At 44.7% G+C, this 17586-nt stretch overlaps 1 protein-coding gene across 35 annotated transcripts in view; it reads right to left on the bottom strand.

Annotated features, from left to right (window-relative positions):
- Positions 1-16924, bottom strand: part of LOC117669242 (uncharacterized) — a 98133-nt gene extending 81209 nt beyond the window's left edge. For 20 of the 35 annotated variants that reach the window (XM_087876668.1, XM_087876669.1, XM_087876696.1 and 17 more), the window contains exons 1-9: positions 16816-16924; positions 13113-13145; positions 11306-11338; positions 10387-10419; positions 9119-9157; positions 6749-6781; positions 5312-5344; positions 3941-3979; positions 1764-1796 (exon numbers count right to left, since the gene is read on the bottom strand). In XM_087876668.1, the coding sequence (XP_087732794.1) occupies positions 1764-1796; positions 3941-3979; positions 5312-5344; positions 6749-6781; positions 9119-9157; positions 10387-10419; positions 11306-11338; positions 13113-13145; positions 16816-16866 (327 nt within the window). In that variant the 5' untranslated portion in view covers positions 16867-16924. The remainder of the gene's footprint in view (positions 1-1763; positions 1797-3940; positions 3980-5311; positions 5345-6748; positions 6782-9118; positions 9158-10386; positions 10420-11305; positions 11339-13112; positions 13146-16815) is intronic. The other 15 variants (XM_087876665.1, XM_087876676.1, XM_087876688.1 and 12 more) reach the window with 10 other exon arrangements.
- Positions 16925-17586: the final 662 nt, after the last annotated feature.

Here is a 17586-nt window from a genome sequence, read left to right on the forward strand (position 1 = left end):
GTTGTTCCTCTGTCCTGGTCCTGTTAGACCTCTCAGCGGCTTTTGATAGCATTGACCATGGTATCATGCTGCACCGGCTGGAAGGGTTGGGGTTGGGAGGCACCGTTTTACGGTGGTTCTCCTCCTTTCTCTCTGACCGGTCGCAGTCTGTGTTGACAGGGGGGCAGAGATCGACCCCGAGGCCCCTTATATGTGGGGTGCCGCAGGGATCGGTTCTCTCGCCCCTTCTGTTCAACATTTATGTAAAGCCGCTGGGCGAGATCATCCGTGGTTTCGGGGTGAAGTACCATCTGTACGCTGATGACACCCAGTTGTACATCTCCACCCCGGACCACCCCAACGATGCCCTTGAAGTGATGTCCCAGTGCCTGGAGGCCGTGCGGATCTGGATGGGGAGAAACGGGCTCAGGCTCAACCCATCCAAGACCGAGTGGCTGTGGTTTCCGACGTCCCGATATAGTCAGCTGGCGCCATCGCTGGCTATTGGGGGCGAATCATTGGCCCCCACGGAGAGGGCTCATAACTTGGGCGTCCTCCTGGACTCACGGCTGTCTTTAGAAGAGCACTTGACGGCCGTGACTGGGAGGATTTTTCATCAGGTTCGCCTGATTCGCCAGTTGCGTCCCTTTCTAGATCGGGACTCGTTATGCACAGTCACTCATGCCCTCGTCACCTCTCGTCTGGACTATTGTAATGCTCTCTACATGGGGCTCCCCTTGAGGTGCACCCGGAGGTTCCAACTGGCGCAGAGTGCGGCCGCGCGGGTGGTTATGGGAGCAACATGGAGCTCCCATGTAACACCTCTCCTGCGCGAGCTGCACTGGCTCCTGGTGGTCTTCCGGGTGCGCTTCAAGGTTCTGGTTACCACCTTTAAAGCGCTCCATGGCTTGGGACCTGGTTACTTACGGGACCGCCTACTACCATCAACAGACTCCCACCGACCAGTACGCTGCCACAGAGAGGGGCTCCTCCAGGTGCCGTCGGCCAAACAATGTCGGCTGTCGGCCCCTAGGGGGAGAGCCTTCTCTGTGGGGGCACCGACGATCTGGAATGAGCTCCCCCCAGAGATACGGAGGATTCCGGATCTGCGCACCTTCCGCCGCGAGTTGAAGATGCTTTTATTTCATCAAGCTGGCCTCGCCTAAATCTTCTCCCTTTTAAGTGTCAATTCTAAATTTTTAATGGATTTTAAAATATGGGTATTTTAAATTGGGTATTAATTCAGCCAAATTTATTTAATTCATTTTATTCGATTTTAAATTTTGTATATCTATGTGTTTTATTTCATGGCTGTGCACCGCCCTGAGTCCTTCGGGAGTAGGGCGGTATAGAAATTCAATAAATAAATAAATAAATAAATAAATAAATAAATAAATAATCTAGGTTCCCCTTCAGAAAAATTTATTCCAAAAGGTGAGGACTTCCATGCAGTGGTGAAATCCAGATTTTTTTACTACCAGTTCTGTGGACGTGGCTTGGTGGGTGTGGTGTGGTGTGGTGTGGTTTGGTGGGCGTGGCTTGGCTTGGCTTGGCTTGGCTTGGCTTGACTTGGTGAGCATGATAGGGGAAGGCTACTGCAAAATCTCCATTCCCACTCCACTCTGGGGCCAGCCAGAGGTGGTATTTGCCAGTTCTCCGAACTACTCAAATTTTCCATTACAGGTTCTCTAGAACCTGTCAGAACATGCTGGATTTCACCCCTGATATACATGTCCCCAAAGGGGCAAAACATCAGGACATCTAGCATGATGTAACTTACTTACCTTAGATTCTGCATCAGCATTATCCGTGTTATCCTGAAAAGAAAACAAGAAAACTTCCTTATTATTCCATCTCAGGTATGCAGTTTCCGATTACTAGTTTTCTCATAGTCGTTTGCCCATTTGCAAACCTGAGAGAAATAATGCCATTAGCATGTCGAGGAGAAGGAGGAAGATGTAATAAATTTCATGTACATATGCACACTTGAGAAATACAGTAATTATTTTTTTGCTAAAAAAGGAAAAGGCAATAGAAGGAATGTATGTGATTTATTTGTTTGCTCGGTCTCAGACAGGTATTTTAATGGGTGTATGTTAGTTTTTAATTTGTGGGCCTAATTTTGGTATATTTGATTTTAATGTTTTTAAAATTTTGTAAATTTTATGTGTTTTAATATGGCTGTACACCGTCCTGAGTCCTTCGGGAGAAGGGCGGTATAGATATCTAATAAAAGTAAAAGTAAAGTAAGGTAAGGTATCTTGGGCAACTTCAAGTTTCCCTTCTTTCTTCTTAAAATATGCCTGTAACATAAAACCTTTCTGATACAAACATCTTGTATGCCTTCATTCAGATGAATCTTAGCTAGAGGTTCTCCTGAACCCTTGCAAACCCCCAGCAGCCCCCTCTGCCAAAGAGCCATCAGTAAACAGCCCAACCAAAGAATCTCTAAGACCTTATGATTCCTAAGACCTTAAGACCTTTGCGCATGCTCGAAGATGGCGGCTCGCGGGTGAAGCTCCGACGTCTGGGGGCAATGTAGGTGTTCCCATGGATTCCTGGAGGGCCGAATTTCCAACCAACGGCCCTGGCCCAGCAAGTTGAACATGAGGACAGCCTGCTGCGAGCTTTTGGACTCTTTTGAGCCGCTCGTGAGGCTGTCTGGAGCCATGGAGCGCTGTGAGGCTATGGCGGTGCAGACGGGAGGCTTGGAATTGATCGGGGCGGCATCCCCCCAGTGGCAGCCAGATGGGGTAGGGGTGTGTGAGGGCGATGGCGGCATGCAAGAGCACCGCTGGACGCCGCCCCCTCCCCGAAAAAAGCTCGGGACTGCCAGCAGCGGCAGCGATGTTGGGCGCGGCGGCTGCGGCGGCGGGAGTGAAATGGCGGCTGCTGGGGTGACACCGAGGGGAGTGGCACGACCCTGGTGGAACTTTTCAAACTTGCACCTGTTCTGGTCGCCAGCCAAGATTATCTGAGATGTTCTGTTGATTCTCCCTTGGCATCCATGGTTTAATGATAGCTGCTCCATTATTTATCTCTGCTCACCTTTCCTGGTTTGGCAAAGGGAATGGCCTCCCACTAAAACTATTTCTGCTTCTCAGGATTCTCAGGCAGATGCTAACTTTATAAGCCACTATTAGAATTAGCATAGACCCTTATTGAGCAATAATATCGTGGAAGAACTTCTTGCAGACTATTCTGGGTTGGGTGATTAATACCGACTTATGTCTCTGGAACTACCGTGTTTCCCCAAAAATACAACCTTTGGCAAAAATAAGCCCTAGCTTGATTTTTACATGTGCACCTAATATAAGCCCTACCTCAAAATAAACCCTAGTTAAGACCCTACCCACTGCATCCCACCCTCACCATGGGGTGAGGCGCATGCATAAAAATCAAGCTAGTGTGGGGGTGGAAGGATGGAGCTGCCCCACACACCCACTTACCTTAGGACCACCACAGCCAGGCCTCCCACACCCCGACACCTGTCGTGCCTCTGTCTGACTTCCAGAGCTGCTTTCGACCACATGCCGTGTGGTGCATTGGGCCAGTGTCGCCACACATAGCAGAAAGCCCCATGGCATGTTGTACCAGTTCTGCCGCTTACGCACACAATGGCACAACACACCATTGGACTCTTGCCGTAAGGAGTGGCACCAGTGCGATGCACCACACAGTATCTGGCCATGGGCGGCTGCAGAAGAAGTCAGTCAGCAGCATGACAGGTATCAGGGCATCGGAGATCTGGCTGTGATGGTTCTAAAGTAAGCATGTCAGACATCCCCCCAAAATAAGACCTGACGATTACTTTGGGGCCCAAAAGAAAAGAAGACTGGGTCTTATTTTTGGGGCAACACAGTAGATGCGACGGTGAGCTCTTTTTGGAGAAAAGGCAGCATATACATTCTCCCAAAAGAGAAAAAAGATCAGGACATCCAGCTTGATGTAACTGACTTACCTTTGTCTCTGAATCATCATTATCCTTGTTATCATTATCCTGAGCAAAAAGAAAAAAGAAAGAAAACTTCCTTACTCTTGCATCTCAGTTATGCAGTTTATGATTACTGGCATTTTTTCTTGAGGCAGTTGCCCATTTGCAAAAAGGAGAGAATTAGAATGAGGAGAAACAAGACACTTAGATGATTTTATCCTTAATGGAGGACTATCTCTTACTCTTTCAGCCGACTTAATTGCAAACTAAAAAGGAAACAAAATCCATACAATGGCAGACCGATTGCTAATCTGATCATCATTTTATTTCTTTTTTTATCTTATTCTTAATCGAAACAGTCTTGCAGTTGCTCCAGTCCTCAACACTGACCCTCTGAGATGTTCTGTTCATTCTCCCTCAGAACCCTTGGTTGGAGAATAGCTGCCCTATCATCTGTCTCTCTTCTCTACTCCTGATTTGGCAAAGGGAATGGTGTCCCACAACAAGTATTCTCAGGCTAATGGACTACAAATTTATCAACATTACCATAGAGCAGGGGTGTCAAACTCAAAACCCGGGGGCTAGATCCGGCGCACGGGGTGCTTAGATCTGGCCCATAAAGCGGCCCTGGAAACAGCGAAAGACCATCCGCGGTTCCTCTGTCAGGGGAAAGAGAGCTCGGGGGGGGGGCTGCACGCAGCTCTCCCGAGCTCTGTTTTCACTGGCAGAGAGTTGCAGGAGGCTGTCGCAGCCGAAAATGGAGCTCAGGAGCCTGTTTTCTCTGGGAAGAGCGCTCGAGCGACCACAGGCACACCCGACATGAGTGATGGTGAGCTAGCCATGCTCACCCTGGCCACACCCCCTCCCCCCGAGGGCAAACACAACCCTGATATGGCCCTCAATGAAATCAAGTTTGACACCTTTGCCATAGAGGAACTTATTATAGATTATTCTGGACTCGATGTTTTACACTGACACATTTCCCTGAACCTAAATGAGACTGTGAGCTCTTTTTAGAGAAAGGGGAGCATATACATCAGTGGTGAAATCCAAATTTTTTTACTAACGGTTCTGTGGGCGTGGTTTGGTGGGTGTGGTGTGGCTTGGTGGCATGGCAGGGGAAGGATATTGCAAAATCTCCATTCCCACCCCACTCCAGCAGAAGGATATTGCAAAATCTCCATTCCCACCCCACTCCAGCGGAAGGATTTTGCAAAATCTCCATCCCACCCCACTCTGGGGCCAGCCAGAGGTGGTATTTGCCAGTTCTCCGAACTACTCAAATTTTCCGTTACAGGTTCTCTAGAACCTGTCAGAACCTGCTGGATTTCACCCCTGATATACATGTCCCCAAAGGGGCAAAACATCAGGACATCTAGCATGATGTAACTTACTTACCTTAGATTCTGCATCAGCATTATCCGTGTCATCCTGAAAAGAAAACAAGAAAACTTCCTTATTATTCCATCTCAGGTATGCAGTTTCCGATTACTAGTTTTCTCATAGTCATTTGCCCATTTGCAAACCTGAGAGAAATAATGCCATTAGCATGTCGAGGAGAAGGAGGAAGATGTAATAAATTTCATGTACATATGCACATTTGAGAAATACAGTAATTGTTTTTTTGCTAAAAAAGGAAAATGCAATAGAAGGAATGTATGTGATTTATGTGTTTGCTCGGTCTCATACAGGTATTTTAATGGGTGTATGTTAGTTTTTAATTTGTGGGCCTAATTTTTGTATATTTGATTTTAATGTTTTTTTAAATTTTGTAAATTTTATGTGTTTTAATATGTCTGTACACCGTCCTGAGTCCTTCAGGAGAAGGGCGGTATAGATATCTAATAAAAGTAAAAGTAAAGTAAGGTAAGGTATCTTGGGCAACTTCAAGTTTCCCTTCTTTCTTCTTAAAATATGCCTGTAACATAAAACCTTTCTGATACAAACATCTTGTATGCCTTCATTCAGATGAATCTTAGCTAGAGGTTCTCCTGAACCCTTGCAAACCCCCAGCAGCCCACCTCTGCCAAAGAGCCATCAGTAAAGAGCCCAACCAAAGAATCTCTAAGACCTTATGATTCTTCATGAATGTATCTTGTCTTTTTATGTACACTGAGAGCCTATGCGCCAAAGACAAATTCCTTGTATGTCCAATCACACTTAGCCAATAAAGAATTCTATTCTATTCTATTCTATTCTATTCTATTCTATTCTATTCTATTCTATTCTATTCTATTCTATTCTATTCTATTCTATTCTATTTTCTGGATTAAAATATAAAAGATTATATTAATTATCAGAATATTAATTTTCTAATACGGACAGGTGCCTGGATCACCATACCCCTGCTTCTCTAATTCTGCCTTATACTGTTTTCTATGGGGACAATGTCTAATCTAGGTTCCCCTTCAGAAAAATTTATTCCAAAAGGTGAGGACTTCAATGCAGTGGTGAAATCCAGATTTTTTTACTACCAATTCTGTGGGCATGGCTTGGTGGGTGTGGCTTGGTGGGCGTTGCACGGGAAGGATACTCCAATGGAAAATCTCCATTCCCACTCCACTCCAAGAGAAGGTTACTGCAAAATCCCCATTTCCTCCCGATCAGCTAGGACTCGGGAGGCAGAGAATAGATGGGGGCGGGGCCAGTCAGAATTTTTACTACTGGTTCTCCGAACTACTCAAAATTTTTGCTACCAGTGATGTTTTGTGTGCTTGTGAAGAAATAAGAATCCATGGGTTGATGATAGTTGCTTTTTACCCTCAAAGGAGATTGAATAATCAAGGACTGAGATTGCCCAAGGAAAGAGCATAAAATAAACAAAGAACTACTTACCGTAACTTTTTCCATCATGTCATCATTGCCTGACTACAAGGGAAAAGAAAGGTATCCATTTCATCCTCATTTGGAAAACTTAATAGGATATGATCCTGTTGCAAAGCTACCAATGGAATTACAAGCTCTACTAAAATTTCTAAAGCAGCAATGATTACAGTAATATCCTTTCTTACTGCAGAATGAAAAATGATGAATTAGAATTTAATGGAACTGAAGCTGTCAGCCTCGGACCACCAGACAGGCCGAGGCCGCCATTCAGGTAGGGGAAGAGCGGACGCATGCATGCCATGGAGCTGCCACCTGCCAATCATTGGATTGGGAAAACAGCTGATTATCGGAACGTGAGCCACAGCAAGAAGCCAGGCAGGATGAGCCGGGATCGGCAGCCAGTCTGCAAAGGCCGGCTAAGCAGTCGATGGGAGGGGCAGGGTATACACACAAAGGGGAGGTGGGGCACAATATAAGGGGTGTGCGAGCTAACCATGGTAGCACAAACTTTGATTCCTTTTGGATGGTCACTTCGTGCCGGATCTGCATATCCAGATAAACAATCTAACATCAACTTGTTTTGTTGACTTTTCTTACGCGGGACACCGGAACATGAGAGAAGCACTATTTCAGTGATGTCAAACTTATGACGCACATGTCAAAGGTGACCTGCCACAACGTTTTGTTGTGACACACCACAGTTCACCAGCATGAGATAACAACTATTTTCAAAAGCACGTCTGATTCTCGCTGGATTTTTGGGAGGCGGTGGTGGCCATGGAAGAATGGGGTGTGTTTTCACATGGCCTTCCTACCGACCAGAAATTACATAAGAGAGTCGTGCGTTTGCATGGCCTCCAGTGGCTCAAAAAATCATGTGAGAACAGGGACAGTTTTCCAGTGGTTTTCGGAGGCTGCAGAGGCTAAGGAAGAACATTTTCCAAGCAGGCCTTGTATATCGGGGAGCAGCCTCAGGTAGCCTTGGGGAAAGGCATGAGGAGGCTTTTGGGGATGCTGGTGGTGCCAGGCCTCTACTTCAGGCAAGCCTCTGGGCTGCCTCCGAGTGCCACTGTTCATGGTAGTCCAGATGAATGTGTATGGGCAGGGGAGATACAGAATTGTTTCTCTTTTGTTCAGGTCCGGGAGTGACATGCCAGCAGAATCAAGGCAGCCATTTTCTAAATTTTTGACAGGCTGAGCCATTACAGAAATGCTCTGTCCTAATCAAAAAAGAAAAGAAAAACTAAACAAACACGGAGGGATCCAGTGACGAGAGGGGGAAAAAAATCATCATTAAGACTTTACTGTTATTCTATTTTATTTTATTTTTGGTTTAGCTCCTAGACCAAATATTCATGGGGTTGCACCTGTTCTGGTCGCCAACCAAGGTTATCTGAGATGTTCTGTTGATTCTCCCTTGGCATCCATGGTTTAATGATAGCTGCTCCATTATCTATCTCTGCTCACCTTTCCTGGTTTGGCAAAGGGAATGGCCTCCCACTAAAACTATTTCTGCTTCTCAGGATTCTCAGGCAGATGCTAACTTCATAGGCCACTATTAGAATTAGCATAGACTCTTATTGAGCAATAATATGGTGGAAGAACTTCTTGCAGACTATTCTGGGTTGGGTGATTAATACCGACTTATGTCTCTGGAACTACCGTGTTTCCCCAAAAATACAACCTTTGGCAAAAATAAGCCCTAGCTTGATTTTTGTGTGTGCGCCTAATATAAGCCCTACCTCCAAAATAAGCCTAGTTAAGACCCTACCCACTGCACCCCACCCTCACCATGGGGTGAGGCGCATGCATAAAAATCAAGCTAGGGTGGGGTTGGAAGGATGGAGCTGCCCCACACACCCACTTACCTTAGGACCACCACAGCCAGGCCTCCCACACCCCAACACTGTCGTGCCGCTGTCTGACTTCCAGAGTGGCTTGTGACCAGATGCCGTGTGGTGCATTGGGCCAGTGTCGCCACACATAGCAGAAGGCCCCATGGCACGTTGCACCAGTTCTGCCACTTACGCACACAATGGCACAACACACCATTGGACTCTTGCCGTAAGCAGTGGCACCAGTGCGATGCACCACACAGCATCTGGCCACGGGTGGCTGTAGAAGAAGTCAGTCAGCAGCATGACAGGTATCAGGGCATCGGAGATCTGGCTGTGATGGTTCTAAAGTAAGCATGTCAGACATCCCCCCAAATTAAGACCTGACGATTACTTTGGGGCCCAAAGGAAAAGAAGACTGGGTCTTATTTTTGGGGAAACACAGTAGATGCGACGGTGAGCTCTTTTTGGAGAAAAGGCAGCATATACATTCTCCCAAAAGAGAAAAAAGATCAGGACATCCAGCTTGATGTAACTGACTTACCTTTGTCTCTGAATCATCATTATCCTTGTTATCATTATCCTGACCAAAAAGAAAAAAGAAAGAAAACTTCCTTACTCTTGTATCTCAGTTATGCGGTTCATGATTACTGGCATTTTTTCTTTAGCCAGTTGCCCATTTGCAAAAAGGAGAGAATTAGAATGAGGAGAAACAAGACACTTAGATGATTTTATCCTTAATGGAGGACTATCACTTACTCTTACAGTTGACTTAATTGCAAACTAAAAAGGAAACAAAATCCATACAATGGCAGACCGATTGCTAATCTGATCATCATTTTATTTCTTTTTTTATCTTATTCTTAATCGAAACAGTCTTGCAGTTGCTCCAGTCCTCAACACTGACCCTCTGAGATGTTCTGTTCATTCTCCCTCAGAACCCTTGGTTGAAGAATAGCTGCCCTATCATCTGTCTCTCTTCTCTATTTCTGATTTGGCAAAGGGAAGTATTCTCAGGCTGATGGACTACAAATTTATCAACATTACCATAGAGCAGGGGTGTCAAACTCAAAACCCGGGGGCTAGATGCGGCGCACGGGGTCCTTAGATCTGGCCCATAAAACGGCCCTGGAAGCAGCGAAAGACCATCCGCGGTTCCTCTGTCAGGGGAAAGAGAGCTCGGGAGGGCTGCACGCAGCTCTCCCAAGCTCCGTTTTCACTGGCAGAGAGTTGCAGGAGGCTGTCGCAGCCGAAAATGGAGCTCAGGACCCTGTTTTCTCTGGCAGAGCGCTCGAGTGACCACAGGCACCCCCGACATGAGTGATGGTGAGCTGGACATGCTCACCCTGGCCACCCCCTCCCCCCGAGGGCAAACACAACCCTGATACGGCCCTCAATGAAATCGAGTTTGACACCCTTGCCATAGAGGAACTTATTACAGATTATTCTGGACTCGATGTTTTACACTGACACATTTCTCTGAACCTAAATGAGACAGTGAGCTCTTTTTAGAGAAAAGGGAGCATATACATCAGTGGTGAAATCCAAATATTTTTACTAACGGTTCTGTGGGCGTGGTTTGGTGGGTGTGGTGTGGCTTGGTGGGCATGGCAGGTGAAGGATATTGCAAAATCTCCATTCCCACCCCATTCTGGGGCCAGCAGAGGTGGTATTTGCCAGTTCTCCGAACTACTCAAATTTTCCGTTACAGGTTCTCTAGAACCTGTCAGAACCTGCTGGATTTCACCCCTGATATACATGTTCCCAAAGGGGCAAAACATCAGGACATCTAGTATGATGTAACTTACTTACCTCAGATTCTGCATCAGCATTATCCGTGTTATCCTGAAAAGAAAACAAGAAAACTTCCTTATTATTCCATCTCAGGTATGCAGTTTCCGATTACTAGTTTTCTCATAGTCGTTTGCCCATTTGCAAACCTGAGAGAAATAACGCCATTAGTTCACCTTTAAAGCGCTCCATGGCTTAGGGCCAGGGTATTTAGGGGACCACCTTCTGCCACCAATAGCCTCCCACTGGCCAGTTCGCTCCCACAGAGAGGGCCTCTTCAGGGTGTCGTCGGCCAGACAATGCCGGCTGGCGACCCCCAGGAGGAGAGCCTTCTCTGTGGTGGCACCTACCCTTTGGAACAATCTACCCCCAGAGATACGAGTGATCTCCGACCTCCGGACTTTTCGTCGGGCCCTAAAAACTTATTTTTTTCAGTTAGCCGGTCTGTCTTGATTTTATGGTTGGTTTTAATATTTGATACGGATTTTAAATTGATAAATTTTAAACTACGGGCCAAATTTATCTAATTATTTTAAATCTATTTTTAACTGTAACTTTATGTATAAATGATTTATTTTGGCTGTTCACCGCCCTGAGTCCGAAAGGAGAAAGGCGGTATAGAAGTTTGAATAATAAAATAAATAATAATAATAAAAGGTTGGCAGTTCAGCGGTTCGAATCCCTAGCACCACGTAACGGAGTGAGCTCCCATTACTTGTCCCAGTTTCTGCCAACCTAGCAGTTGGAAAGCATGTAAAAAATGCAAGTAGAAAAATAGGACCACCTTTGATGGGAAGTTAACAGCGTTCCGTGCGTCTTTGGCATTGAGTCATGCCAGTCACATGACCACAGAGACGTCTTCGGACAGATTGCATCCCGGGTATACATGTCCCCAAAGGGGCAAAACATCAGGACATCTAGCATGATGTAACTTACTTACCTTAGATTCTGCATCAGCATTATCTGTGTTATCCTGAAAGGAAAACAAGAAAACTTCCTTATTATTCCATCTCAGGTATGCACTTTCCGATTACTAGTTTTCTCATAGTCATTTGCCCATTTGCAAACCTGAAAGAAATAATGTCATTAGCATGTCGAGGAGAAGGAGGAAGATGTAATAAATTTCATGTACGTATGCACATTTGAGAAATACAGTAATTATTTTTTTGCTAAAAAAGGAAAAGGCAATAGAAGGAATGTATGTGATTTATTTGTTTGCTCGGTCTCAGACAGGTATTTTAATGGGTGTATGTTAGTTTTTAATTTGTGGGCCTAATTTTGGTATATTTGATTTTAATGTTTTTAAAATTTTGTAAATTTTATGTGTTTTAATATGGCTGTACACCGCCCTGAGTCCTTCAGGAGAAGGGCGGTATAGAAATCTAATAAAAGTAAAAGTAAAGTAAAGTAAAGTAAGGTATCTTGGGCAACTTCAAGTTTCCCTTCTTTCTTCTTAAAATATGCCTGTAACATAAAACCTTTCTGATACAAACATCTTGTATGCCTTCATTCAGATGAATCTTAGCTAGAGGTTCTCCTGAACCCTTGCAAACCCCCAGCAGCCCCCTCTGCCAAAGAGCCATCAGTAAACAGCCCAACCAAAGAATCTCTAAGACCTTATGATTCCTAAGACCTTAAGACCTTTGCGCATGCTCGAAGATGGCGGCTCGCGGGTGAAGCTCCGACGTCTGGGGGCAATGTAGGTGTTCCCATGGATTCCTGGAGGGCCGAATTTCCAACCAACGGCCCTGGCCCAGCAAGTTGAACATGAGGACAGCCTGCTGTGAGCTTTTGGACTCTTTTGAGCCGCTTGTGAGGCTGTCTGGAGCCGTGGAGCGCTGCGAGGCTATGGCGGCGCAGACGGGAGGCTTGGAATTGATCGGGGTGGCGTCCCCCCAGCAGCGGCCGGATGGGGTAGGAGTGTGTGAGGGCGATGGCGGCATGCAAGAGCGCCGCTGGATGCCCCCCCTCCCCGAAAAAAGCTCGGGACTGCCAGCAGCGGCGGCAACGTTGGGCACGGCGGCTGCAGCGGCGGGAGTGAAATGGCGGCTGCTGGGGCGATACTGAGGGGAGTGGAACGACCCTGGTGGAACTTTTCAAACTTAGACCTTTGCCAACTGGTCTATTGTCAGCTGTGGAAGGGGAGTCCTGGCGGACTGATTTGGAGCTACCTGATTGGTAACTCTCCTGAAGACCTTCTGAAGACCTTGGGACTTGGGGGGGGGAATTAGAAGATCTTGTGGAGACTGGAGGGGTTGGGAAGAGCTAGGCTATGCAAAAAGCTTTGCATAAGCATGACACTCTTTCCATCAGATTTTTTTTTTAAATATAATTCTTCAACAGAGGTTAGGTCACTTTGCAAGCAAGAAGATAATCCCTTCTGAAACACTTTCAAGAGTAGCAAAAAAAAAAATCAGGGACATGGTGGCTCAGTGGCTAAGACACTGAGCTTGTCGATGGAGAGGTTGGCAGTTCAGCAGTTCGAATCCCTAGTGCCGCATAACGGGGTGAGCTCCCATTACTTGTCCCAGTTTCTGCCAACCTAGCAGTTCGAAAGCACATAAAAAATCAAAGTAGAAAAATAGGACCACCTTTGGTGGGAAGTTAACAGCATTCTGTGCGCCTTTGGCATTGAGTCATGCCAGTCACATGACCACAGAGACGTCTTCGGACAGATTTCATCCCTGATATACATGTCCTCAAAGGGGCAAAATGTCAGGACATCTAGCATGATGTAACCTACTTACCTTAGATTCTGCATCAGTATTATCCGTGTTATCCTGAAAAGAAAACAAGAAAACTTCCTTATTATTCCATCTCAGGTATGCAGTTTCCGATTACTAGTTTTCTCATAGACATTTGTCCATTTGCAAACCTGAGAGAAATAATGCCATTAGCATGTCGAGGAGAAGGAGGAAGATGCAATAAATTTCATGTACATATGCACATTTGAGAAATACAGTAATTATTTTTTTTGCTAAAAAAGGAAAATGCAATAGAAGGAATGTATGTGATTTATTTGTTTGCTCGGTCTCAGACAGGTATCTTGGACAACTTCAAGTTTCCCTTCTTTCTTCTTAAAATATGCCTGTAACATAAAACCTTTCTGATACAAACATCTTGTATGCCTTCATTCAGATGTCGCCTGGCCTAAAAATGCAGGACACATTTAATACATGTCCTTTGTGAAATAACGTTCATCACAACAGATATTTCTCTCTCTGCTTCAGTCCAGTAAGATGGATAACCACCTCAGGAACCTGACTGTTCTGAGCTAAACTTCCCAAGGGCACGAAGCAGACTCCTTGTCCCAATAAAACCCCTTTTATTTATGTTAAAGGGAAATTCCTCTCCAGCAAAGTCCCACCAAACAGTCTTTCAAGAGATTTCATAACTACAGATCTTTATCAGGCTTGGAGAGTTGCCTGGCCGATATCTTCCAAACGCCATGCTGTAGCAGCAATTACTTGGCAAGAAGTCAAGAACAGATCTTCACCCTTATGAATTGAACTAATTGTCTCCTGCAAACTACCCTCCCCTTTGCTCCTCTTTATTCCCTATGGGAGGGGCCATTCACTGTCCACCTGTGGCTTTACTCCTGAGTCAACCTTTGTTCCTTAGCTATTCCCTTTTCCTGGCAGCTCTGCACATGTACACATTGGGGACAGGTTCCAGCTATTCTTCTGCCCCACTGATATCTGACTCCGAAGGTAGCTGATAACTGTTGGCTCCATCTCTGCCTCCAACGGAGAGCCCTCATCAGAGCCTTCCCCAGACTCCAGGACTGGTCCATGTTCTTCCCCAACCTCCTCACTATCTGAGTCTACCACGAGCTCCACTGGCTGCTGGTGGGCCACAACACTGACATCGATTTAGATTTGGTGTCAAGCACTGAGACTATCACTAGTTAGGCAATCGCTAGTGCTCATGATCCAGCAAAGGGATCATCCAAGACTTCTTCACCTCATTTCTTCTCCTTCTTCCTGTTTTCTCCAGCATGGATTCTTCATCTCTTTTAACCAACATCTATATGTATTTACATATTATTATAGGTAATCCTTAATTTATGAATTTAGGATTTAAGAGATGCAGTCCTTAAGCAAGTCATCACATGACCAGACCAATTTTATAACTGCTTTATTGCAGTCATTAAATGAAGCTTCCCCCATTGATTTTGCTTCTTAGAAGGCAGCTGGGAAGATTGCAAATCATGATGATATGACCTCAGGATGTTGCAACCATCCTAAATGTGAGCAGGTTGCCAAGCATACAAATTGCAATTAGATGATCACAGATAAGGTGCGTCAACCGTAACTTTGAGAATGGATGGTAAGTCAATTTTTTAAGCATTGTTGTAACTTCGTTGTTATACAAATGGTCACAAATCAAGAATTTCCTATATGCATGTGTCAAACATATGTCAAGACATCATAGGTGGTTTGAATATTCTTCTGTTTCTCTAATAACTTGAGATTTCTCTTGTCCGTTGAAGATCGACATCTTATCGGCCAGAAATCAATGAAATCTAACTCTTTCCTTCCCCAAAGTCTCATTCAGCTTTGTTCTTTTAAAAGAAATGGGCCAGATCAATTAAATTTGTATCAGAAGCATTCGGGAAAATGAATTTTGTACTTATTGAAAAATTGCTACATGCTATTCCTATCACAACTATGCCAATCGGAGTCACTGCAGAATAAAAACCATAAGAAAGCACCTAGCCTCCCATAATACTGCAGCTCTTCTTCCAAGCATTGCCTCAAAGTTTTTGTTGATGTAGCCAAGCACATATACAGGTAATATAGCCACATATAATATGCAGCGTAAGAGACAATGAACCTGTCAATTTTGCTCTATCCCTCATTTATATTTATGCTCTATAGGGGATGCAGCAGCTACCATATTTTTCGGAGTATAAGACGCACCTTTTCCCCCCCAAAAAGAGTGTGAAAATCTGGGTGCGTCTTATACTCCAAATATAGCCCCACCCAGCTTCTCAAACAGAGGTTTCAGAGGCTGAAAAAAGCATCAGAAAAGAAGCTTCAGAAAAGAAGCCCCCAAATAGAGCTTCAGAGCCTTTTTTTCTGAAGCTCTGTTTCAGAGGATTTCAGAGGCTGGAAAAAAAGTTTTTTCTGAAATGAGTTTCAGAAGTTTCAGAGACAGAAAAAAAAGCAAAAAAAAAAAAAAAAAGCAAGGCACAGAGCTCACAACCAAGGAACCTGTTGCTAAAATTCACCTCTGGGGACAGCTGATTGGGAGTATTCTGGGAGGCGGATCCACCTGCCAATCAGCTTTTTTCTTATTTTCCTCCCCAAAAACTAAGGTGCGTCTTATACTCCGAAAAATACGGCAAGTGGTTGAGGTACTGAGTTTTAGACTATTAAAAGTCTAAAACTCAGCTGTCTGAGACCCAAGTGCCATGAGACAAAACTTGTCCCAACTGCTGCCAACCTGTAAATGCAAGGAGATGAACAGGTACCACATATAAGCATGTGGGAAGGTAATAGCATTCTGTGTTTTGCCATATGCTCTGTGCTGCAGAGTAAAGTCATGCTGGTCACAACACTGACTCTTTGGCTTAAGAAACAGAGATGAGCATTGCCCCCTAAGGTCAATCATGACTAGCAGAGTAAAACTTGCAGGGAAACTTTTACCTTATTTTTATTCATGTTATTCCTATACCTTGCATAGTTAAAATTTCTTTTCAATTAAAGAAATTTTCAGCCTTCTGTATTGGTCTAACTCAGTAGATCTAACAAAAGGTTCCACAACAGGTTATCTCTTACTCTCATGTGTACGTTAACACTGAGAAAGTTAATGCAGAGAAAAGGATACCAACCTGAATTCAGAACTTCCGATACTCTTACATTTTTGATAATTAAAACACTAAGTACTTAAAGCTCACCATAAGGAAGGCTGAGTGCCAAAGAATTGAGGCCTTTGAACTATGGTGCTAGAGAAGACTCCTGTGAGTCCCTTGGACTGCAAGGCGATCAAACCAGTCAGTCCTAGAGAAGATCAACTGACTGCTCTTTAGAAGGCCAGATCCTGAAGATGAAACTTAAATACTTTGGCCATTTAATGAGAAGGAAGGTCTCACTGGAAAAGAGCCTAATTACTGGGAACGATTGAGGGCAAAAGAAGAAGGGGACGGCAGAGAACGAGGTGGCTGGATGGAGTCACTGAAGCAGTTCGTGTGAGCTTAAATGGACTCTGGTGGATGGTAGGGGACAGGAAGGCCTGGAGGAATGTTGTCCATGGGGTTGCGATGGGTCAGACACGACTTTGCAACTAACAACAACAACACTTAACACTTAAAACTCTCTGCCAGATTTTTCAATCCCTTCATGAAGAAATGTGTCAATTGAACCATGGGGACAAGCTTGAGAAGCTTACTTCATCTGCAGGCACCCCAGCTAACAGGCTATGGCAAGCCACAAAAATTTGCCTTACCGTCTGTGTAGAAAGCGTAAAAGTCAACACAAAGATTAAAAGGAGACGCATCTTCTTGTTGGTCTTCAGCTCTTCTGGTCCTTGCTGTTCTCCTAAGTGACTTTATTCAGCTCCACTGCCACGTGTTTAATATCTTAATCTGAAAGCTTCATTGCGCAAACTCAATGCTTTCTATTGTTATATGATTTACAAGGAAATATTGAGCTTCCATTGCATCATGCACAATTATTCCATCATCCATGTTCAAATTGAAGCTAAAAGGCAGAGATTGTGCCATAGTAAAGTTCTAACATCATGGAAGAAGTTCTCGGACTCTTTTTCTAAGGAGTACCAGAGATGAGCTGCATAAATCCAGATAATCACTTAAATGGCAGCACAGAATTGGAATTGGTCCAGATCTGGTACTCTTCCATTTTATAGCACACATCTCTTTGGGATCTTCTTTCTGGTGGCAACATAAGCAGGGAATCCTCTTCCATCCGGCTATAAATCAGGAGAAAATGTCCTCTCAAAGCTCTCTACAGAAAATGACAAGGAATAGTTACTTTGACCACCAACAGGCATTTCATGACCAGATTCAACGTATTTAGGGTTCATGGTAGCCCGACATTATGGGGTTTAAGCCTCTATTAGGAATTGAATCCATGCAGGATTGCATTTTAGATGAATATATATGCACATTTTAGGCACTATATACCATATTTTTCAGTTTTGGGGAAGGAAAATAGGGGAAAAAAATTCTGCCTACCAGGGATTCATCTGGCTAGCGTC

This window comes from Pantherophis guttatus, chromosome 10 (genome assembly GCF_059756535.1).
Source record: "Pantherophis guttatus breed Tessera chromosome 10, ASM5975653v1, whole genome shotgun sequence".
Classification (NCBI taxonomy): domain Eukaryota; kingdom Metazoa; phylum Chordata; class Lepidosauria; order Squamata; family Colubridae; genus Pantherophis; species Pantherophis guttatus.